This window comes from Cornus florida, unplaced genomic scaffold (genome assembly GCF_030987335.1).
Source record: "Cornus florida cultivar Cherokee Brave unplaced genomic scaffold, ASM3098733v1 CherokeeBrave_3.0.0_Hap2_Chr07, whole genome shotgun sequence".
Lineage (NCBI taxonomy): Eukaryota > Viridiplantae > Streptophyta > Magnoliopsida > Cornales > Cornaceae > Cornus > Cornus florida.
In genome coordinates this window covers 84552795-84577897 of record NW_026775577.1, presented here as the reverse complement: position 1 = coordinate 84577897, position 25103 = coordinate 84552795, and the positions used below count along the sequence as shown (strand labels likewise).

The window sequence follows — 25103 nt, the reverse complement described above, 5'->3', positions numbered from 1 at the left end:
AACAAATTCCTATATGCAAGCATTTTACTTGCATTACAACTCTATCACATAACTAACTACTAAATTCAAATCAAATTTATCGATAGCCTAATTATTAAACTAAAACAAACTAAGTTACTGATAAAGTATACTTAGCTAACCTTAACCAAAAGACAAAACTGCAAATTGGAATCCTTATCCATTTTCAAATTCATCCCAATCCTTACACGTTAGTTACGCTAGTTTCCTTCAAAACCCATGTTACAATCAGCCCATCTATCAAACCAACTCCTTGCCAAACAACAATTCGAGTCCCACCTTGCAATACAACCAATTCCTTACCAAACCATAATTCGGTCTCCACCTATTTCCATTGTTTAACCCAACAACGCATGCCTACAGCCCAATATCTTTAATAACCCAAATACCTTTATGGCCCAAACACCAAAATGGCCCAACTACCAAAATGGGTGTCAACAATGCCCCCTAATTTTGGTAGCCATTTTAACCCTTCGGCTTCCAAAATTCAAACAACACCCATTATGTTAAAACATGAATGCACCATATAATCTCCTATGAATCATGATTATTGGGACTTCCAAAAACTGCCGTATGCACTAACCTATCCTTTTAGCCATTAATAATACGGCTGACCCTTTGATATTCCTCTACTTCATGTCTCTTTCTTATTCACGAAAACCAAACGCTTCTTCTCAAATCAAACTTGCTTCTACCAAAGTACTCTGCTCCCAAAATTTCTCTGCAACTTCATCTTTTCCTTCCTTCAATCATGGCTTCAAAACTACCAAAACAGAGCGATCTGAATTTGGAATCCCCTTTCCCAGAGGCAACATCACATACCCAAATTACTAAATCAACGATCAAAACACTAGACCATAACGAATTGGATATTACTACGTTGATTGATGTCTCTAAAAATGCTAAGGGGCTTGGCCCAGCATTTTTGAACCGATTTCCTCCTTCTCTATCACCGATTTATCCACAGGCCGAGCAACATCTCCCTTTTTCTAAACCTCTTTACGTGACAGCAGAAGGGGACAGACCTACCCTTTCCGTCAGAAATTGGCATCCGCCAATACTCCAATGGAACGAGTGGGTGGATCGTGTGTCTACTACGAAAGGAGATCAGTGGAAAAGGATGGGTATCTTTGACCTTATCCATCTCAGTAAGATTCTTCTTCCCTTTGACCGAGCTTTATTCTTTGCCTCTCTACACTTTTGGTCCCCCATGACCAATTCACTACACTTGCACTGCGGCTTGATGTCCCCCACATTGAGGGATGTCTGCTTTTTAACTGGTTTAAAACCCGAAGGGGATGAGATCAACTATCTCCTTTATGATGAAGACACTTCCTTTTATTTGCCAGAGCAAAAAGGATCTAAACCCTTTATACAGTCGCATGGCCCATTTTTAAAAGAAATGTTGGGGGAAAAGGGAACAGAAGTAGACGAACAAGAGCACATAGGTTTCTTGTTGTTGTGGCTGTGTAGGTATTTACTGTGTGTGAGACGGCCCAAGTTTTTCAACCCGGTACGTCAGTGATGAACCAAAAGATGACCCGATAACGGATCCGAAATGCGGAAGCAAAAGACAAAAAAAACGGTCTCTAGAGATACAACATGGCTCTAAGACACCAATATAACCCCCAACGAGGTGACGGAACCCAAAGGAATCAAATGGGGAAGCAAAGTTTCAAAAATGAACAAGAATGAACCTAGGGGAAAAATCATCATTTCTAGCTTAAAAATGGGTGCCACCGAGCACACCATTGGAAATAAAACGAAAAATTAATGAATTTAAACTCAAGAATCACTTGATTCGGAGTCCGGATGAAGAAGATATGGCTAACGGAAGAAGAAGGGGCAAAACGGTCAAAAAGTGCCAACCCTAGATCATCTAACCGGTTACCAAGCCTTCCTAACCAGTTAGGAGACCAAAAAACTCGACCAAAACACTGCCCAAGCACATGTAACCGGTTACCAAACTTCTCGTAACTGTTTACATGTGAAGGAGGCAGAATGGGCAGCAAGAAATTCTGGCAGCAGGGGTTTTTCCCCAAAAAAATGGAAATTTGAGGGCCTAGATGACATTTTTTGGAAAAACTCAAAGAAGAAACCCCCATCAAAATCGAGTTTTCTATGTGAATTACAAAAAAAATTGAAAAATACACACTGTGAAATGCCCAAAATGCCCTCCTAAAAACACTGGTCCAGGGGGTCCAAAAAGCTGCTAAATGGAAAAAACAGAAACTGGATTTCAGGATCGATTTCCGATACCAAGACGACATTTTTTGGAAAAACACGAAGAACAAACCCCCCCTAAAATCACATTTTCTATTTGACCATGTAAAGAAAGGAATTTATTTCAAAAAGAAAATTTCTAAAATACCCTTAGGTCAACAAAAGCGTAAAATGAGTCCGTAGGAGGCTCATTTCACCAAAGAAGAAGCTTTGCCTGGAAACGACTATGCACGCAAACGTAACTTACCTAATAAGATGTGCTACAATGGTCCATGGCCAAAAAATATGGCCGATACAAAATATGACCCCCCAACGGCCAAAATGCCATAAATGAAGTTTGAAATGAAAACTTGGAATTAAAAATCATGAGATGGTTTCAAAATGCTGTTTGGCCCTTGGTCACACTTCATACATGGTGAATGAATACTAATGGAAGAATCAAAATGGAATTCCCACACCCAATGCAAACATGGTGAATCAAAAACTCAATATTTTTCAATACTTTCATAATATTCCATAAAGTCAAAAATTACATAAGATACAAATTACATGTCATTGGCCTCCGGCCTCATCTCATACATGTCCAATACATTGTAAAGAGTGTACTCATGTACACATTACATATAAGGAATCAAATGTACACATGTTGACATATAAGACTACAATTGGCATTCTAAGCCAACCATCACAAAAATGGAAGTCTCCAAGTCCACAAACCATCCAAGCATAATGAAGACCTCAACTTTGATTCTTGTACCTGAAATATACCCCAGTATCGTAGGGGTGAGTAACATAAAGCTACTCGTAGGAAACGAGCATGCATCGACCTACGTTTTACAAGTTTGGATGATTTAATTATTGTGATTCATTCCACCTAACGTCTACGTCAAAGGTGAGACTAAAGGAGCATCCTAGCTACCTAAGATCATTTCTAGCATCAATCACCTTATTCATGCAATTTTAGCAACATAGGATCATGCTTACATAAAGCAACAACATAGGAGCATGCTTACACAAAGCAACAACATATAGATTCTCAAGGTTATCAACTTGAAGTCTAAAATGCAACATAAACTAAATATAACAATTTAGCATAATTAGAATATCTAATACCATACATCAAGACATAGATTCTCTAGGTTATCAACTAGAAATCTAAAAGAATGAAATCAACTAAATATATCAATTTAGTATTGATGTACTTAACAACAGCAAATCGCCAATAGCCAAAACCACAAGTCAACAACGTAAACATGATTATTAACTTAGAATTGAATGCGAAAACAATCAGTGGAAGACTTGGACATCACGCTCGAAATTCTGCCGAGACCTCAATGGTTATTCCGGGCACTAACCCGCAGAGAAGACCACCCTAAGTGCGCACTATCTCAATGACTTAGGGGACTCATATCCCCGTACTAGAGCCAAACCCTAGCCATCTTAACTCAACAATGTTCTAAGATTCCAAAATAAGCTAAGTAAGTTCATAACTTATACATATTACTACTACATAGTAACAAGCTAGCAATATAACTCTCAATTGTGCATAATAAGCATTTCATATCCATAATGCTATGAAATCACAACCCAACAATATATTCATATTAGAAACATACTCTCATGAATATAAATTTAACAACAATACCCTTCAATACATATAACACAATCAAGTGAATACTTCACAAGTCTAAATCCATGATCTTAAAATAGAAGCACCTTCTAAAACATGATTAAATCCATGGATAAACAAGATAGAATCTAATTACATCAAAATAATTAAATTCTCTAGATTTCAAATCATTTCCAATTGGCCCCAATTTAATATATGCTATTAGACATATCATGGTCATTACATATATTCACACAAAAGCTTAATTAGGCCCATGAAACCACAAAATTAGATTTTAATTAATTCTCTTAATTAAAGTCTCTAAATTTTCAAACTCAACAAAATGCTCTCAAATTAAAGTATGTTAACAAACATGCCAAAACTCAATTTAAAAGCATAATACAACTCAATTTCATGCAAGGTACAACCATGAACTTTAATCTTTCACAAAAGATAAATATTAATTAAAAAGAGCAATTCTTATTTAATTAATCCAAATTTAATATATGTTAACCAACATATTAAAACAAGATTTTCTACCATGCCACAATTCAAGTCAAAGTTATATATCATCATGAATTTTAAATCTTATACAAAGAATTAAAAATTACTAACTTTCTAGATTTGATACAAGGCACATATATAAGTTGTATAATCATGCTAAACACTCAATACAACACACACAAAAGCCTAAAACATTCCCTACCTCCATTTGAAATGAAATCTCAAATCCCCACCAAAATAAATCAGCTCCGAATCCGACGAAACTCCTAGGTTTTGTCGGGGAGAACACCACGAACATGAATCCCAAGGAAGCCCCATCAAAAACACAACTTGACTTCAAACTCGAACTCAAGAAATGGCCAAAACGAGATTCCAATCGGTTGGAATCGAAGTGCTCGTCGAGGGGAACAATAAACACTAAGGCATTAAGGTATTTCGTTGAAGGGAAGAAGCTTAAAAGAAGAGAGAGAAGATGGCAGCCATGGCTACCTCTAGATCCGGCCAAGAGAGAGGAGGGAGAGAGCAAAAATCTCATTTTTCACTTAAAGGCCCCATATTTATAGAAAAACTCAAAAAGTGTCCTGAACGGGCCCCGCCGGGTTCAAAAAAGTGAAATTTGAGTAGACGCGCTCAAACGGAAAAAATCTATGAACAAAAAAGATTTCAAATGAGAAATTATGAATAACGGAAGAAACGACATCAAAAACTGAGTCCCGAGCAGAGAGTTATGCCCAAAACAAGTTTGGCGCAAACTGGGGCCAGAAACCCTGAAACTGGAAAACATCGTCCAGGAGGAAATTCTAAGAGCCCATGACTCGACGAAATGTGAAAATGAATCCCATACGAGGATCCAGGCTCAAAACAAGGCATTGAGCAATAACTTTCATTAATTGCACAATGACCCCTCCGAAAAGTGAAAACTGTGAAACTGCCCCAGAATGTAAATATCTTCCAAAAGATATTTTCTTAGATACCCCTGAAATAAAATATCTTCAAAAGATATTTATGAAAAAGAATTCAAGAAAAGAAAAAGTTTCCAAAGAACTTTGCATTTATGCCCCTATGGACACCGAGAGCAACCAGAGTACTTTCTCACAAAAGTAAAGATACGTATCTTATAGAAATCATTGGGAATGAAGATACGTGAAGTCAGAAACCAACTCCGAACACAAGAAGTGTGGTTACACAAACAGAGTGACAAATGAGGAAAAGACGAAATAGGGAAAAAGACAAAAAGTGAATAATATCGAAAAACGAAAAATGTGGGAATAACTCGGTCCTCAAAAGAAGTTGTCATTCCACATCAAAGAGTCTCGGAAATCACTTCAGAGCATTCGAGACGACACTAATCGACAAGAAATCAAACTCAAAAAGGAAAAGACAACGGAAAAAAATTATCCGAAAAATCCGGGTCATTACAACCTTCCCACCTTAAAGGGATTTCGTCCCCGAAATCCAGCCAACGAAACAGAAAGCAAAACCAAGATAACTACAGAGTACAACTCTGAGTATCCCTCACAACGCGCTACACCAGCGACCTCAAAGCTGAAACGAAACCCCCAAACTAATGTCATTTGCACCCACGTGCTCACGACAAGACAACCTTTTAAGGGAAAAGTGACTGTATGGCCACACGATAAGTCTGAACTCACACACAAAACCCCTAAGGTCAGACAAAAGAACGGAAAACAACAACCGTAAGTGTCCCTTCTGACAAACCATCATAAAGAACCAAAAACAACCACCAAAAGAACTCCAAGATAACCACATATCAAATCAGGGTACATACCAAATACAACGTGACAATACGAATAGTGACCAAAACCCACCCATGACGTACTCAAATGTGTGGTAGCAATGACAGTATCTAGTGCCCGCCCACACTTACTCGTCAATAAGGTAGCATCGACAACAATTAGTACTCGCCCACAACACACAACTTATACTGTAGTATGACAGTATAAGGCACTAGTTCATAACCTGCCCCCCACTAGGTCTACCCATGGAACCTGTCGATACAAATGACATTAATGTCAAAAATGATCATTGCCAAAAGCGCTACGGAGACCAACATTTTGTGAGAGTTGAGATATGGTCCAAAGATGTCTGGCCAGACCATCCTGGCCAATCCCAAAACTCCGATAACAATGTTATAGGTACCGCTATGCTTAAGGCCTTAAATCCTCAATACAACAAAACCAACATCTCTAATGTCTCAAAATACCCCTATTAACAACATTAATCAGGAATCCAAAACCTGACAAGCAAATCAACGCCTACAGAAATCAAAACGAACCTCATAATAAGACATTTCATCGAAAGTCCTTCATATCTCCCTGAAACAGATCAACTACAAGACTACACCGTAATCAAACATCAGATCCACATCCCTATTATGGATAACTAAATCCTCAAAATATAAATCCACCAAGTGGTACATATATCAAAATGTTAACAACCAAGGTCACAAGATGAATCTCTCAAAACCATGCTTGGCAACACCAAGCTAAATCAAAATTCTTCAATTTCTATCAATCCATAAACAACCAATGGAACTACGATTCCTCAAAACTATGCCTAGCCATAACTAGGATGAGAAACTCCACAACAAGCCATATCCAACAGCAATCCTCCAAAACTTCTCCTAGAAGTTAACCACATCCAGGTCTCTAAAACAGAAAAAAGTCTCCAAAAGACATTCTCAAAAGAGCATCAAGCTCACCTCTCGAATCAAATGAATCCTCAATGGTAGGGACACAAGTCCCACAAAATGATCTCACACAAATCAACTCACTCTAAGCACCACAGCCGTCAACAACCACGGTAAAAACTCCCCAAGGGAAGACACGAAAGAAAGGGAACCACCAGTCCTAAAAAGGACAACTCCATGACTCCATCTCTGTAACAAAAGACAACAAGGCCAAAAACTTCACCCCCTATATAGAAGTAAGTCGACCAAAATCTAACAAATCCTCACCAAGGACTCAAGACAACGATGGTGACCCTCACGGATCAGTTAACCCCAAAACTGTTCACAATGCAAGGAAGAGAAGAGACTCACTCAATGTGAAGTCCCTTACTCGAACCAAACACGAAACCATTGTGGAAATTCGCATACACGCTACGTGCGACCGAGGGAAAACAAAAGGGAATACCAACCTGGAAGTCATGCATATGACAAAGAATGCAACTACCAGAAAGAAAATCTACTCGCATAGGTAAAAACCAAAGATACATGTGGCACGTCTCCACGTAAGCACAAAAATTATGTCAGTAAAATACAGTAACAACATGGCATCTCTAAGCATATAAAGAAGGCATGCTAATGCCACACAACAAGAAGGCAAATGTGGATATACCTCCACCTACTCATGCATCAAAATATCATAAATCATACTACTAACATGATAGTAAACGAAACTGCATAAGACAACATGATACAATAATGAACCCTATGGACATTGTGTCCTAGAGTGTCTAAGAAAAGAAAGGACAATTTTGAGTCATAAACTATCTCCAAAACCAATGCGACAACAACCTGTCTCAAAGCAAACGTGAGCCTTTACCACAACGGTAAGACTCTAACAATCCATCTCCGAATCTAGAGGTGACACTACAAGCGACACTAACAGTGCAGTGCTCTCACTATCCGTAACATCAATCAATCGACTTGATCCCAAAAGCGTCATCACGCAAGAACTCCTCAAGGAAAATGGTAACTACAACCATATTAATAACAACCAAATCAATCACTATGACTGATCTCCAAAAAAACCATCATCATCATCGATCAAAAGGACAACGCCTATCAAAACAAAACCAACATTGATTCCATCCAAACTGTACTTGTAGCTCGCCAGTACGGTAGCATGACAGTGCCATGCACCCGCCCACAAACGTACCCGCCCACGAAAAAACGCAAGTTCCAGAGGAATCATCCTGAACAATCAAGGATCCTAAGAGGTCCATAACCTCATCATGGCCCAAAACCAACAAATCCACCACTACGGTAACGCCAAATGACTCATCTCACAAGAGCCTAAACAAAAGGTGACCATCCACCTATCTCAAAACCAATGCTAGGTCGACAACAACCTATACCACAACGAGACTGTGACTACAATCACCATTAACCTCAACTCGTGCCTCAATGACCAATCCCGTGCCATGCCAAATATGCAACACAATTATGCATATACAAATCTAATCTAGCATACATCATATGTCATGCTCTTTACGGAAGAATTAAATCATGCTTAAACAAACGGCATACTACATATACCACATAAGCACATAAACATCTTATCAAACCAAAATATGTTAACATAAAGCATATAAGCACATAGAGCATGGTAACAAAAGCATGATGTGCACCCAAAACCTGTCGTCCAAAGGTTTTCGAACCTAGGAGCTCTGATACCACTTGAGATGGCCCAAGTTTTTCAACCCGGTGCGTCAGTGATGAACCAAAAGATGACCCGATAATGGATCCAAAATGCGAAAGTAAAAGGCAAAACAACGGTCTCTAGAGATACAACATGGCTTTAAGACACCATTATGACCCTCAACGAGGTCACAGAACCCAAAGGAATCAAATGGGGAAGCAAAGTTTCAAAAATGAACAAGAATGAACCTAGGGAAAAAAATCATCATTTCTAGCTTAAAAGTGGGTACCACCGAGTACACCATTGGAAAGACAACGAAAAATTAATAAATTTAGACTCAAGAATCACTTGATTCGGAGTCCGGATGAAGAAGATATGGCTAACGGAAGAAGAAGGGGCAAAAGGTTAAAAAGTGCAAACCCTAGATCATTTAACCGGTTACCAAGCCTTCCTAACCGGTTAAGAGACCAAAAGACTTGACCAAAACACTGCCCAAGCACATGTAACCGGTTACCAAACTTCTCGTAACCGTTTACATGTGAAGGAGGCAAAATGGGCAGCAAAAAATCCTGGCAGCAGGGGATTTTTCGGAAAAAATGAAAATTTGAGGGCCTAGATCACATTTTCTGGAAAAACTCAAATAAGAAACCCCCCTCAAAATCAAGTTTTCTACGTGACTCACCAAAAAAATTTAAAAAATACGCACTGTGAAGTGCCCAAAATGCCCTCCAAAGAAAACTGGTCCAAAGGGTCCAAAAAGCTGCTAAATGGAAAAAAACAGAAGCTGAACTTCGGGATGGATTTCCGATGCTAAGACAACATTTTCTAGAAAAACACGAAGAATAAACCCCCCCCCCCCCCCCCCCCCCCCCCAAAAAAATCACATTTTCTATTTAACCATGTGAAGAACGGAATTTATTTTCCAAAAAAAATTCCCAAAATACCCTTAGGTCAGAATATGCAACAAAAGTGTAAAATGAGTCCGTAGGAGGCTCATTTCACCAAAGAAGAAAATTTGCCCGAAAACGACCATGCACACAAACGTAACTTACCTAGTAAGATGTGCTACAATGGTTCATAGCCCAAAAATATGGCCGATACAAAATATGACCCCCCAACGGCCAAAATGCCATAAATAAAGTTTGAAATGAAAACTTGGAATTAAAAATCATGAGATGGTCTCAAAATGCCGTTTGGCCCTTGGCCACACTTCATACATGGTGAATGAATACTAAAGGAAGAATCAAAATAGAATTCCCACACCCAATGCAAACATGGTGAATCAAAAACTCAATATTTTTCAATACTTTCATAATATTCCATGAAGTCAAAAATTACAAAGGATACAAATTACATGTCATTGGCCTCCGGCCTTATCTCATACATGTCCAATACATCGTAAAGAGTGTACTCATGTACACATTACATATAAGGAATCAAATGTACACATGTTGACATATAAGACTACAATTGGCATTCCAAGCCAACCTTCACAAAAATGGAAGTCTCCAAGTCCACAAACCATCTAAGCATAATGAAGACCTCAATTTTGATTCTTGTACCTGAAATATGCCCCAGTATCGTAGGGGTGAGTAACATAAAGCTACTCGTAAGAAATAAGCATGCATCGACCTACGTTTTACCAGTTTGGATGATTTAATTATTGTGGTTCATTCCACCTAACGTCTATATCAAAGGTGAGACTCAAGGAGCATCCTAGCTACCTAAGATCATTTCTAGCATCAATCACCTCATTCAAGAAATTTTAACAACATAGGGTCATGCTTACACAAAGTAACAACATAGGAGCATGCTTACACAAAGCAACAACATATAGATTCTCAAGGTTATCAACTTGAAGTCTAAAATGCAACATCAACTAAATATAACAATTTAGCATAATTAGAATATCTAATACCACACATCAAGACATAGATTCTCTAGGTTATCAACTAGAAATCTAAAAGTGTGAAATCAACTAAATATATCAATTTAATATGGATGTTGTGATGGCCCAAGTTTTGTAAACCCGGTGCGTCAGTGATGACCAAAAGATGACCCGATAACGGATCCGAAATGTGGAAGCGAAAGGTGAAACAACAGTCTCTAGAGATACAATGCGTCTCTAAGACACCAATGTGACCCTCAATGAGGCCACAGAACCCAAAGGAAAACAAATGCAGAAGTGTCGTTTCAAAAACGGACAAAAAGGAACCTAGGGGCAAAGTGGTCATTTTGTAAAAAAAATTGATTAAAGTGCTATTGAGCACACCACTGGGAAGATAACAAAAAACTAATCGAGATGGACTCAAGAATTGCATGATTCGGAGTCCGGACGAAGGAGAAACGACAAAACAAAGAAAAACGAGCAATAAAGCAAAAACGGTAAACTGGTAATTATCCAGAAATATTCAAGTGTAACCGAGTACACCGTTGGATATAAAATAAAAAATTAATCAATTTCAAAAAGAAATTCACTTGATTTGGAGTCCGGATGAGGGAGAAAGGTTAAAAACAAAATCGACGTCGCGGCGGCCCGACGAAGGCCGTGACAGCTATAGTGCCGTCAACCCACTACTGCTGCAATTGAGAGTAAAAACGGACATTTAAATGGCCTTTTTTGGAAAAACTCAAAGAAGAAACCCCCCCTAAAATCAAGTTTCCTACCCCGATCGCAGACGGAAACAAACAAAATGCATTGTAAAATGTCCAAAATACCCTCAATAAAATCAGGTCTAAAGGTCAAAAATCGTTCCAAGCTACTGCACAAAGAAAGGAAATGGGGCTTCGGAAGGTTTTTAAATTGCCTAAATTGAAAATACAATCTTAAAATACACCCACAAGACCCCTGGAAGTTTCGGATCGGTCGTCACACTTTTCAAAAAAAAGTCAATGAATAGTACCAAGTACATTTGTACTAAAGTTGGCAAAAACCTGGCAGCAATGATTTTTCAGAAAAAAAATAGATTTTTGACGGACAATATGGCATTTTCTGGAAAAACACAAAGAAGAAACCTCCCTCAAAATTGAGTTTTCTACATGACTCGCTTAGAAAAATGAAAAAAACACATTTTGAAATACCCGAAATGCCCCTGGAACAGAATAGGGTAAAACTCCCTAAAAATGCTACTTAGAGTCTTTGTTTCATCAAGGATGGTGTTGTTTGCCAAAGTGAGCATGCAAGCATATGTAATGTGATAAAATAGATGTGTTGCAATGGCCCATGGCCTCATGGCATGTCATATGCAAAATAGAACCCTTCAATGCATTAATCCACATATCTTCCATAGGCAACAATGAAGTTCAAAGTTAGCATACATTTCACATAAGTGTCTTTGACCCTTGGCCTCATTACAACCACATTCTAAGAGTGTCAAAAGGTGCACTTAAGTGTACATTACATAACTTAGACAATAAGTACAAGTTTTATCAAAGTAAGCAAAAGTAGGACAAGATATGCTAACATATGCAAATTCTATGTCATCAAAATACTTCAAGAACTCTAGTAAGTCCAAGAATGCTGTGCATCCCACACTAAGACTTCTTTACCTGCAAAACACCCATTAACTTAGGGGTGAGTAAACAAGTTTACTCGTAGGGAATGCATGGGTTTATCTTTGTACCAAGTTACAATCCAATACCATTTAATTCATGCTATCAAGTGACAATAGAACTTTCAACATGATACAATGGGATGTAATTTCACAAAGTTAACAACTTGGAATTTAAATGCAAAATCAAACCAAAGTGGTTACTTGGACGTCACGCTGGATCAAACCGACAATGTGGTTACTTTAGGGTTGCTAGCCCATGGGTAACCTCCCTATATGCGCACTAGACATAAACAGGGACAATCCCCCGTACTAGAACCAAGTCCTAGCCGTAGCCAAACAACGACATCCCCAAGTTTCCAAAATCAACAAATTGTGCAACAACGTATATATATCAACATGTATATACAGGATATCAACTATTTACCAAGCACAATCCAATTTTTGAAACTTATACAATACATGCTCAAAGTGTACAACTACTATGGCATGAAAGATGTCAAATACAAAGTGTGTAATTCCTTACACATAGCAACAATATATTCAATAAGGAAAAACATATTCTCATGAATATAAAAGTAGCAACTATGTTATACAATACTCAAAAGTAATCAAGTGAACATACACCAAATCCAAATCCATGATTTAAATATCAAAACAACTTCCAAAATACAATTAAATCCATGGAGTAATAAAATAGAATTTAATTAAACATAAATAAATTTTCTAAATTCTAAGTTAATCCCAAATAACCTCAATTTAATATATATTGAAGGACATGTCATGGTCATCACATATATAACATCAAATGACAATTTAAGTGATTAAAACACTTAAAACGAAATTAATCAAGCTAATTAATTCATTTCCTCTAGATTTTTAAACAATTCCAAATGCCCTCAATTTAATCTATGTTAGAGAACATGCCAAGGCCTATCCAAATATCACATTACATCATGATTTCATGCTTGCTATCACCATGTGAATTAAACTTTCACAAAAGATAAATATTAAATAAATTTTGCAATTCTTATCCAAGTGCCCCAAATTTAATATATGTTGTAGTACATGTCATGGTTATTATATAAATCATTTCAAAACTTGATTTAAGTCATAGGAGCATATAAATAAAAATTAATTAAATTAATTCATTAATCCCTCTAGATTTTAAAACAACTCTAAATGACCTCAAATTAACATAAGTTATGAATCTAACCATGGTCATATTATTTATCAAGTCTAAATTGAATTACATACAAGTTACAATTAATTATTTATTTCTCATTTTAATACAAGATAAACATATAACTTAGATATCACTATAGGAACAAATAAAATCACTTGGAAGATAAATGATAACACCCCCTACCTCAATAGAGAATTGAATCTCTATAATCCAAGCAACCAAGCTCAAAATGGAAAACAAGTTTAGGGTTAATGAAGAGGGGAGTGAGAGGAAGCTTTTGTCTTCCAAGGTTTTATGTCTAAGGTGAGTGGAATGAGGCCAAAATGAAGAAGAAAGCTATTAACCAAGCTTTTCTCCAATGGTGGCTAGGTTATGGTTCTTAAAGACAAGTGAAAATGAAAATGATAAAGTGTAAAATGGTGAGTGGAAGGGCTAGAAATCCTCCACTCACTATGTGCTCTTACACTACCTCTCACACACGCACAATGCAAGACTAAATGGTGAACCTACACTTGTTATGAATCTATGGTTCATTCCTAGGCTTAATCTCAAGCCTACACTTGTCACCATTCTATGTAAACTTCCAAGACTTAATATTGAACCCACATTTGTCAACCATCCATGCCAACAAGTGTACCAATCCTAGGCCAACAAGTGGGTGAATCTCCACCCTCCACATGTCATCATCCAAGGCATCAAAGTGTTTCCACACAATGTCAACAAGTGGACCAATGAGAGTGTGACACTTGTCACACTTTTCGGAACTTGCAAACAAGTCCTTTTTGAAAATATCTTCTACATTAAATTACAAAATGGTCCCTAAGAAAAAAAATAATTACTTTACTTAATTACCCAAAAACCCCTCAAGTTATGGATAATTACAAAAAGTCTTGTTTTCATGACTTTTACAAAGAAAGTAAGCATTTAATATGCATTTCTACAAAAATAAAAATGTAGATGTCATGTAATTTAAATATCATGGATGTATGCCAAGCCAGAATCAAATCCAAGCACAAAAAGTGAGGTTAAGTAAGGAAAAATGAAAAATGACTAAAGGACGAAAAAGGGAAAAGACGAAAAAATGAATAGTGTCAAAAAAAACAAAAAATGTGGAAATGTCTCGGTCCTCAAAGGAAGTTGTCAATCCAAAGGAAAGAGTCTCAGAAACCATTTCCGAGCACTCGAGACGACACTAAGAGGCGGGAAATCGAACCCGAAAAGGAAAAGACAATGAAAAAAATTTATCCGCAAAATCTGAAGAAAGGGAAAGAAATGAAAATGACCGGGTCATTACAGATGTACTTAACAACATCAAATCGCCAATAGCCAAAACCACAAGTCAACAAGGTAAACATGATTGTCAACTTGGAATTGAATGCGAAAACAATCAGTGGAAGACTTGGACATCACGCTCGGAATTCTGCCGAGACCTCAATGGTTATTCCGGGCACTAACCAGCAGGGAAGACCACCCTAAGTGCGCACTATCTCAATGACTTAGAGGACTCACGTCCCCGTACTAGAGCCAAACCCTAGCCATCTCAACTCAATAATATTCTAAGATTCCAAAATAAGCCAAGTAAGTTCATAACTTATACATATTACTACTACATAGTAACAAGTTAGCAATATAACTCTCAATTGTGCATAATAAGCATTTCATATCCATAATGCTACGAAATCACAAGCCAACAATATATTCATATTAGAAACATACTCTCAAGAATATAAATTTAACAACAATGCCCTTCAATGCATATAACACAATCAAGTCAATACTTCACAAGTCTAAATCCATGATCTTAAAATAGAAGCACCTTCTAAAACATGATTAAATCCATGGATAAACAAGATAGAATCTAATTACATCAAAATAATTAAACTCTCTAGATTTCAAATCATTTCCAATTGGCCCCAATTTAATATATGCAAATAGACATATCATGGTCATTACATATATTCACACAAAAGCTTAATTAGGCCCATGAAACCACAAAATTAGATTTTAATTAATTCTCTTAATTAAAGTCTCTAAATTTTTAAACTCAACCAAATGCTCTCAAATTAAAGTATGTTAACAAACATGCCAAAACTCAATTTAGAAGTATAATACAACTCAATTTCATACAAGGTACGGCCATGAACTTTAATCTTTCACAAAAGATAAATATTAATTAAAAAGAGCAATTCTTAATTAATTAATCCAAATTTAATATATATTAACCAACATATTAAAACAAGATTTTCTACCATGCCACAATTCAAGTCAAAGTTATATATCATCATGAATTTTAAATCTTATACAAAGAATTAAAAATTACTAACTTTCTAGATTTGATACAAGGCACATATATAAGTTGTATAATCATGCTAAACACTCAATACAACACACACAAAAGCCTAAAACATTCCCTACCTCCATTTGAGATCAAATCCCCACCAAAATAAATCAGCTTCGAATCCGACGAAACTCCTAGGTTTTATTGGGGACAACACCACGAAAATGAATCCCAAGGTAGCCCCATCAAAAACACAACTTTACTTCAAACCCGAACTCAAGAAATGGCCAAAACGAGATTCCAATCGGTTGGAATCGAAGGCCTCGCCGAGGGGAACAATAAACACTAAGGCATTAAGGTATTTCATTGAAGGGATGAAGCTCAAAAGAAGAGAGAGAAGATGGCAGCCATGGCTGCCTCTAGATCCGGCCAAGAGAGAGGAGAGAGAGAGCAAAATTTTCATTTTTCACTTAAAGGCCCCCTATTTATAGAAAAACTCAAAAAGTGTCCTAAATGGGCACCGTCGGGCCCGGAAAAGTGAAATTTGAGCAGACGCGCTCAAATGGCAAAACTCTGTTAACAAAAAAGATTCCAAATGAGAAAATATGAATAACGGAAGAAACGGCGTCGAAAACTGAGTCCCGAGCAGAGAGTTATGTCCAAAACAAGTTTGACGCAAACCGGGGCCAGAAACCCTAAAACTCGAAAACATCGTCCAGGAGGAAATTCTAAGAGTCCACGACTAGACGAAATGTGAAAATAAATCCCATATGAGGATCCAGGCTCAAAACAAGGCATTAAGCAATAACTTTCATTAATTGCATAATGACCCCTCCAAAATTGCCCCAGAATGTAAATATCTTCCAAAAGATATTTTCTTACATACCCCTGAAATAAAATATCTTCAAAAGATATTTATGAAAAACACCCCAAGAAAAGAAAAAGTTCCCAAAGAACTTTGCATTTATGCCCCTATAGACACCGGGAGCAACCAGAGTACTTTCTCACGAAAGTAAAGATACGTATCTCATAGAAATCATTGGGAATGAAGATACGTGAAGTCATAAACCAACTCCGAACACAAGTATGGTTACGCAAACAGAGTGACAAATGAGGAAAAGACGGAATAGGTAAAAAGACAAAAAGTGAATAGTGTCGAAAAATGAAAAATGTGGGAATGACTCGGTCCTCAAAGGAAGTTGTCACTCCACATAAAAGAGTCTCAGAAATCACTCCAGAGCACTCGAGACGACACTAATCGATAAGAAACCAAACTCAGAAGGGAAAAGACAACGGAAAAAAATTATCCAAAAAATCCGGGTCATTACAGTGTGCCCCTGCTATCCAAATCACTAAAGATCTTACCCAATTAGCCATTGCACTATCCAAAGGAAAGCCCATGGCCTTAGCTCTGTTTGCTTTAGCTTCTTTGTATAGAGGTCTGTCTGATCTAATTACCTCTAATTTTTCAAGATCTGGAGGCCCCCTTTGGCTTTATCAATTCTGGCTTCATGCATACTTCCCCGAATTAGCTCCCCCCATTCGGCATGGTCCTAGTGACCCCTTACTTTCATTTGGGTATGCAAAAATAAAGCCCAAAGATCATTCATTCAATGATTGTTTTCAATTTTTCTACCATTACTGTAAAATCAGGACTCCATCTCAATTTCTCCCTTTTTCTAAGTGTCGGTTAGCTCCATCCTAGCTGTTTCCTCCCACTACCGAGTCTTCAATAGAGCAGGTTGAATTTTACAACAACTCTTGGGGTCACTTCCTGACTGCTAGGGATATTCCTTGTAATACAGTTACTCCTCATCTTCCAAAGAGCTGTACTGGAGTAGAATTTTATAACCCAGCTCGGCAATTCGGATTGACCCAAATGATCCCAGTACTACCCCACTTTTCTTATAACAAAAACTATCATCGGCGGGTCAAGCTTTTGAATAGTGAACAATTTCAGGATGTAACCAACCGATTTACTCAGCGCCTCCAAGAATTTCATTACAAGCCCTTTGTGGAAGAACCACATACTACTCCAGCCTTTAAGACTTGGTGGTCATCATACATCCACTTCACTAGGACTGTAGACTCCAATCAGCTTGTATGCAACCTTCTTAGTTCCTACAAATTTATTTCCCTCAACTTTCAAGGCGTGGACTCAATTGATCCTGTTGCACTTACTACCCCCCCCCCCCCGGGAGCCAGAGAGCATAATAGACCCAACACTAAATCATCCTCCTCCCGCTGCTCCTGCAGGCAGAACCAGGTCTCGTTCCCGACAAAGTAAGTTCTATACCTTTAACCTTCAAATATAAGCTTATATTTTGTTTATATGCTTACTCTGATGACTTTAGGCACCCACTCAAATGTACCTGAGCAATCAATACCTACTAAGTCTGAGGAAACCCAAATCGATTTTCATGTACCTCTTCAAAGCATACCCCCATCCCCAGCTACTGCTCAGGTAATATTCATAATTCATTCACCTCTATTCTCTTAATGCACATCATTTCCTTTGCTAACATTTTTCCTCAGAAAAAGACAAGAAAGAAAAGTGTTGGGAAGAAACCTGTTAAGAAATCCTGAGCCAAGAGACACTTTGTCTTGATTGATGATGATGATGACTTAGATGAAGATGAAGTCATGTCTAAGAAAAGGAAAGTTGTCTCTGAAACCCTTCCGGTAAAACTCCTTTGTGCCTGATTTTCACATCGTGTCTTCATTTGATTGCAATGACTAAATCAGCTTTATTTCCAGAGAACTCCACAGACAAGCCATAGTATTGAAAAAATGGAAATACCAATGGGAAAGGAACATAAGTCCTCCCCAACACCACTTTCTCCAACTTCTGTTAAGCAACCAACTGTAGCCGTCGTAAAGGAACAAATTGGGGATTCTGCTGAAGTAAGTATTGATCTACATAACTTACTTATTTAAGCTTATAAGAATTGAGACTGACCATAATATTTCAGGTACACAAAGACCCGGCTTCTCCATCTATACCTACCAGCATCCACCCAAGTTCCCCTTTTGCAACCCTGGATTCTTTATTTGAATCAGTATTTGATTTATCAGACCTTGAACCCCCTGCAACTGAAGAAATCCCTGAAACTCCTTTGGAAATAACAAAAGCCATTCATTTATTGTCCCAGATGTTGCAGCAAGACTTGTCTTCGATTTCCTCCTTCAAAGCGGAACTTACCGAGACCCTTTCCTTCTTGAGTAGCTACCCAGGATTTTCTTCGAATGATCAATCCTTCTTTAAGAGTTTTCAGCTTCAAGTTCCCTCTATGATTGCTTCCTATGCTGATCCACTCAAACCATTAACCAATGTGTTTCCCAGAACCAAGAAAAAAAACTTTCGCAATCCTTAAACTGTGGAAGAGAACTTCATCTGTCTTTGAAGAAGGAAGCTGCTAATTTGGAGGTTAGGGAACAAAAACTGCAAGCAGAATTTGCTCGGCTTCAACGAGATAAAGCCCAACTTGATAACAAGGTGACCAATTTGAGGAAACAAACTGAATGTGACGCACCGAGATTCAAAGTGCTTCAGGCTCAAATAGCGAAGCTGGAACAGTCGAAGAAACAAGCGGAAGTGAAGCTCACCAGAACCAAGACATCATGGGCCGATTTGAAGGCCAAATTTAAAGATCTTTGCGAAAATTTTAAGCAATCTTGAACATTTGTGTTTTATGAACAATTTAACTCTTTTGGGCATGTGATATGGGTTTGGAACTTTCTATTATAACTGCCTTATATTTTGATGCATCAAATTTATTGCTTCTAACAAACTTACAAACAAAACGGAACAAACATAATCCAAACTATTTTTACTTAGTGGAGGTTTTCTTTTCCTCCATGAGTTCAAAAATAGTTGGCTTATAATTTTTGAGATACCTCCCATTTATTGGTCTCTCATGGACTTCACCATCTAAATCTTTTAACCTGTAACCGCCTCCATGCAATACTTGATGAACCAAATATGGACCCTTCCAAGTAGGTGACCACTTGCCATAGACCCTATCCACCTTTCCAGGTGGAAGAACTGTTTGCCAAACCATATCGTCCTCTGCAAATGACTTGAATTTCACCCTTTTATTGTAAGCCCTCATGACTTTTGCTTTATACACCATAAGGTGATCCAAAGCAAGTTTCTGGACTTCATCTAACTCTTCTAACTCGGCAAGCATAACTTCATTATAATCGGCAGGAATGAGATTATGTTGCAAGGCAACCCTTGCCGATTTTACATTTAACTCCATCGGCAACACTGCATCAAGACCAAACGTTAGCTAATACGGAGTTGTCCCTGTACTTGTCCTTTTTGAGTTTCTATAGGCCCGTAAGGCTTCTGAAAGGGCCTCATGCCATCGTTTCGGCTTGTCTTTTATCATTTTTTCAATAATTTCAATCACAACATTATTTGACGCTTCTGCTTGGCCATTCCCTTGAGCATAATAGGGTGTTGAGGTAACCATTTTCACTTGCATATCAATGCCGAGTTGTAATACTTCATTTGCTCGAAAAACAAATCCATTATCGGCAACAATTGTTTCCGGTAGTCCAAATCGGTGAAAGATATGTCGCTCCTAAAACTGTATAACGGTATTATGAGTTACCGATACATATTCCTTGGCTTTTACCCATTTAGTAAAATAATTGGTAGCTAGAATAATCCAATGATGACCTTTTGATTAAGGCGATTAATCTTGCCGATCAGATCCATAGCCCAACCTCTGAAAGGCCATGGTTTAACTAGTAATTGCATTTCTATTGCCGGAACCCACTGCATCGGGCTATGTTTTTGACAATCTATACAGCCTTTTGCATAAGTCATGCAATCTTTTCTCATTCCAGGCCAATAATATCCATATCGTCGTATCAACCATCTCATCTTTATGCCAGCTTGGTGAGCTCCACATATTCCTTCATGTACCTCAGCTATAATCTTCAAACCCTCAAACTTACTAATGCACTGAAATAACAAACCATCATCAGCCGATCTTCTATAAAGATCTCCATCCATAAGCACATAATCAACTGCACTTTTTTTAATTCTTCAATCAGCTTCTGGAGTTGGATATTGCAAGAACAAAAGGTAAGGAATTCGCCAATCATCATCATCCAACTCGGCCATATCAGTGGCGAAGACTTCTTCCATGATTTGATTTCTTGCTTCAGCCGATGGAAGAGATCGGCGTGTAATCTTCATTATTCTTTCCTTCATACCATTCGGTACCCTGACTCCTGAAGCAGTCTGTGCTAAATCATTAGCTATTTTATTCATGGCCTTGGTCTATATACCAAAGTCACATTATGAAATTGGTTGACCAATTGGGTTGCCAATAAATGAAATGGTCTTAATTGCCAATTCAAGCACCTAAAGTCTTCTGAAATTTGATTAATTACTAAACTCGAATCTCCCACAATGTGGACGTCTTTGACTGTCATTTCTAGCAAAATTTCCAAGCCGATAATCATTACCTCATACTCGGCTTGATTATTTGAGCACCTGAAATCCAAAAAGAGAGAAAACGAAATTTGATTCCCTGTTGGGGATATTAGCACAATGCCAGCTCCTGACCCTTCATTGGTACTCGATCCATCGAACATTAACATCCAAGGAGTCATGAATATGGCTGCCAAATCAAGCTCATCAAATACTTGTGACTCAATTTCAGGCGAGGGATGATCGGCAAGAAAATCTGCTAATGTTCTTCCCTTAATTGCCTTCTGTGGAACATATGAAAAGTTGAATTCCATTAGTGCCAAAGCCCACTTGCCGATCCGACCTGTGATTAATGGCCTTGATAGCATATACTTTAAAGATCTGTTTGACGAACAATGTAAACCAAAACAGGCAACATATAGACTCTTAATTTCATTGCTGCAAAATATAAAGCCAAACATAATTTCTTAATCGGTGTATATCTACACTCAACTGGAGTTAAAACTCGGCTGAGATAATATATTGCCTGTTCACTTCCTGCTTCATTCTCTTATGCTAACATAGCTCCAATGGATTCTTCAGCAGCCGATAAGTATAATTTCATCAGCCATTTCTTCCTTGGTGGCATCATGACAGGAGGACTCGACAAGTATTGCTTAATCTGGTCAAATGCCCTTTGATGAACATCATCCCATTTGAATTCTTCCATCGGCTTCAACTTGAGTAGCGGGGAAAACACATGTAACTTCCTAGCTGTATTAGCAATAAATCTCCTAAGATAATTCACTTGTCCAAGTAACCTCTGCAACTGTTTCTTGCTTCTTGGTACACTAGCATCAATAATCGCCTTAGCTTTATTCCTATCGATCTCTATACCCCTTTGATGAACCAAGAAACCCAAAAATTTTCATGCCGATACTCCAAAGGCACACTTTATTGGATTCATTTTTAGCTTATAAGCCCTCATCCTCTCAAAAGATGCTTTGAGGTGGACTAAGTGCTCTTTCTTTGTTATTGACTTTAGCACCACATCATCAATATACACCTCCATAAACTTGCCGAGCATATCATGAAAAATAGAATTCATGGTTCGCTGATATATGGCACCAGCATTCTTCAACCCAAAAGGCATTAACACCCATTCAAAAGTTACAATCGATCTGGGACACCTAAAAGCTGTCTTTGGAATGTCCTCCTCGGCTATATAAATCTAATTATAGCCTAAGTATCCATCCATAAAAGACATAATTTGGTGCTGTGCAGCCACATCAATTAGCTGATCGGTTATCGGCATTGGATATTCATCTTTTGGAGTTGCCAAATTTATGTTTCGGAAATCAACACATATATGTAATTTTCCATTCTTCTTGATTACAGGGACAACATTTGATAATCATTCAACATACCTTGTAGTTCGAATGAAGCCAGCCTCCAACAATCGTTCGATTTCCACCTTGACTTTGTCTACCACTTCTTAAGACATTCGACGAGGTGGCTGTTTATATGGCTTGTAGCCATCTTTAATGGGCAACCAATGTTCCACCAAATCTATGGATAAACCCGGCATTTCTTCATAGTTCCAAGCAAAACAATCACGGTATTGTTTCAACATGCCGATAACCTCGGCTTATAATTCTGGTTCTAACAGTGCACTAATATAAGTAGGTCTAGGCTCTGTATCAGTGCCTAAATTCACCTCCTTTAAAGGATCCTGAGTTTCTGCTTTAAGATCATTATGCTTTGCTGGCACTAACTCCAAGTCTTCCAACTAAATTGCATCCAACATTTCATTACTGAATCGATCGATCTCAGTAAGATTAACCAATGGTCCTGGCTCTATTATTGCTTCTTTCTCTAGCCGTTTTTCGGCTATGTACGCTTGAAGCCTGATGCAAGCGGCTCTAAAGGCTTGCTGCCGAGCAGCCTCCCTTTCAAGTTTCACTTCCATCAATAACTTCTTCAATTATAGCAAGCCGAGGGAGTTCTACCTTCGGCCTGGAATTCTCCTGTTGCAACTCGCCTATTTCACGATCGGCAAGACTTCTTCTCATGGTTGCCGAGGTTGGTCTTCCATCTGCTCCTGTTCCCATAAACCGGATAGGAACACATTCTTCGTCATATAAAACAGCATCTGCCGAATACACTTTTGCCACAAATGGCTTATCATCGGCATTTACTATTTTTACTTTATCTCCATCCCAAAAAATTAGCATCTGATGTAATGATGATGGGATGCACATATTTGGATGAATCCAATCACGGCCTAATAACAAATTATAGGAAGCCGTGGATTCAATAATAAAAAATGCCGCATAAGATGTCCTACCTCCAACTTCTACTTCTAAAGGAAGGATCCCTTTAATGCTGGTAGAACCTTTGTTGAAATCACAAATTGCCACATCAGTAGGAATAACATCTTCCATACTTTTGCCGAGTTTCTTCAATGTGTTTGCTGGAATAACATTCAAAACCGAGCCATTGTCTACCAAGACTCGATTAATAGGTTGACCTTCTACCCACATCTTAACATACAAAGGCCTGAGCTGTTGAGTCATTGCTAACAAAGGTTTTTCAAAAACCACCTTCTCTGCCGATTCTAAGGAAGGAATTGATAAATTCCGAATCGGCTGAGTTTCCTTCTCATACTTCTCAGTATTTGCATTTGATGCCGATGGAGCCTGGAACATTGCTGGTAACACAAATGCCATGTTACGTGACATCTCGTCTGGAAAATTGCCAAACTGAATTCTGAATTCATTGTTACATCTAGGCCACGTCGGCTGATGCTCTTCATCCGGGTTATCTTTATCTGGAACGCTGATAGCCTCGGCTTGCACTACTTTGCTTCCTCCTTCAACTTTTCTTTTTCCCTCAGCCCTTCTCCTTTGTTCTCTACGCTTCTGAGATCGAGTTAGACCCTCATTCTGAGATTGTTGAGCTTTAGGGAACTTTGAATGATTAACTCGAGTCCATCTATCTTCAGTCGAGTCTGTCCTTGGTTTCACAGTTCGTACTATATATGAATTGGCTCTTTTTTGTACCCAAATCTCTGACTGAACCGGTGACTGCCTCTTAAAACTGGGATGCCGATTTTGGGAATGAAATCGGCTAGATATATCACCTTGCCAAGTTGGCCTTCCTGCTTTCAAATGGTTGTTGCTGGAATTACCTTGCCGAGGCTCTTCCCCATGCTTCAATGGGAAAATAAGCCTCTCAAAAATTCATTTCTTCTTTGGTTGAACCTCCACTGGCACATCTTCCTTTGGTTGTTGCTTTCCTTTGCAATTTGGACAGCAACCATTATCAATCAAGGCTAATTGAGCCTCCCTTAATTGCTTCTGCAATTCTACCATCTTTTCAGGTGTCTCAGTTGATGAAAGGAACTCACCAGATATCTTCTCTGCCTCCTGCCGATTCTCTCGCTTGGCTAAGCTTATTAGATTTGTAGATGTGATTGTTGGAAACGGATTAGTATCCACTTTCATAGTCTCTAGAGTTTTCTCCAGGAATTTTAAAGTGCCTTCGTCAATAGCTTTCTGCAATACACCTCGTAGAACAATACAATCATTAGTAGCATAGTTCCAAGAGTTATGATACTTACAATACTCTTTTCCCTTTAAGTCACTTGCCGATGGAATCCTATGCCCTTTAGGCAAAGATATCATTTTATCGGCCATCAAGTGATCAAAAATTTGATCTGTTTTTGATAAGTCGAACGAATAACTTTTCCCGGTATCGGCAAGACCTTTCCTTGCTGCCAATGTTGACTTTGATGAATTGCCCCCCGTGGTCGGTTTAGGTTTAACCAACGCCTCACAAACGTATGGCTTTTTGATATTAACCTCTACAACGTCAACTTCTAATTTATCTCCAACTTCTGCCGAGAATTCCTCATAATTA

At 38.1% G+C, this 25103-nt stretch overlaps 2 protein-coding genes across 2 annotated transcripts; both read right to left on the bottom strand.

Annotated features, from left to right (window-relative positions):
- Positions 1–19584: 19584 nt before the first annotated feature.
- LOC132266358 (uncharacterized) lies at positions 19585–20780 on the bottom strand. The gene is made up of 3 exons (XM_059767212.1): positions 20442–20780; positions 20070–20343; positions 19585–20024 (listed from the first exon to the last, which is right to left on the bottom strand). Exons 1-3 carry the CDS (start codon positions 20778–20780, stop codon positions 19585–19587), a joined length of 1053 nt encoding a protein of 350 aa, XP_059623195.1.
- A 33-nt stretch (positions 20781–20813) lies between these two features.
- On the bottom strand, positions 20814–21912 carry LOC132266356 (uncharacterized). The gene is made up of 3 exons (XM_059767211.1): positions 21764–21912; positions 21164–21641; positions 20814–21050 (listed from the first exon to the last, which is right to left on the bottom strand). The coding sequence occupies exons 1-3, from the start codon at positions 21910–21912 to the stop codon at positions 20814–20816; spliced, it is 864 nt and encodes a 287-aa protein (XP_059623194.1).
- Positions 21913–25103: the final 3191 nt, after the last annotated feature.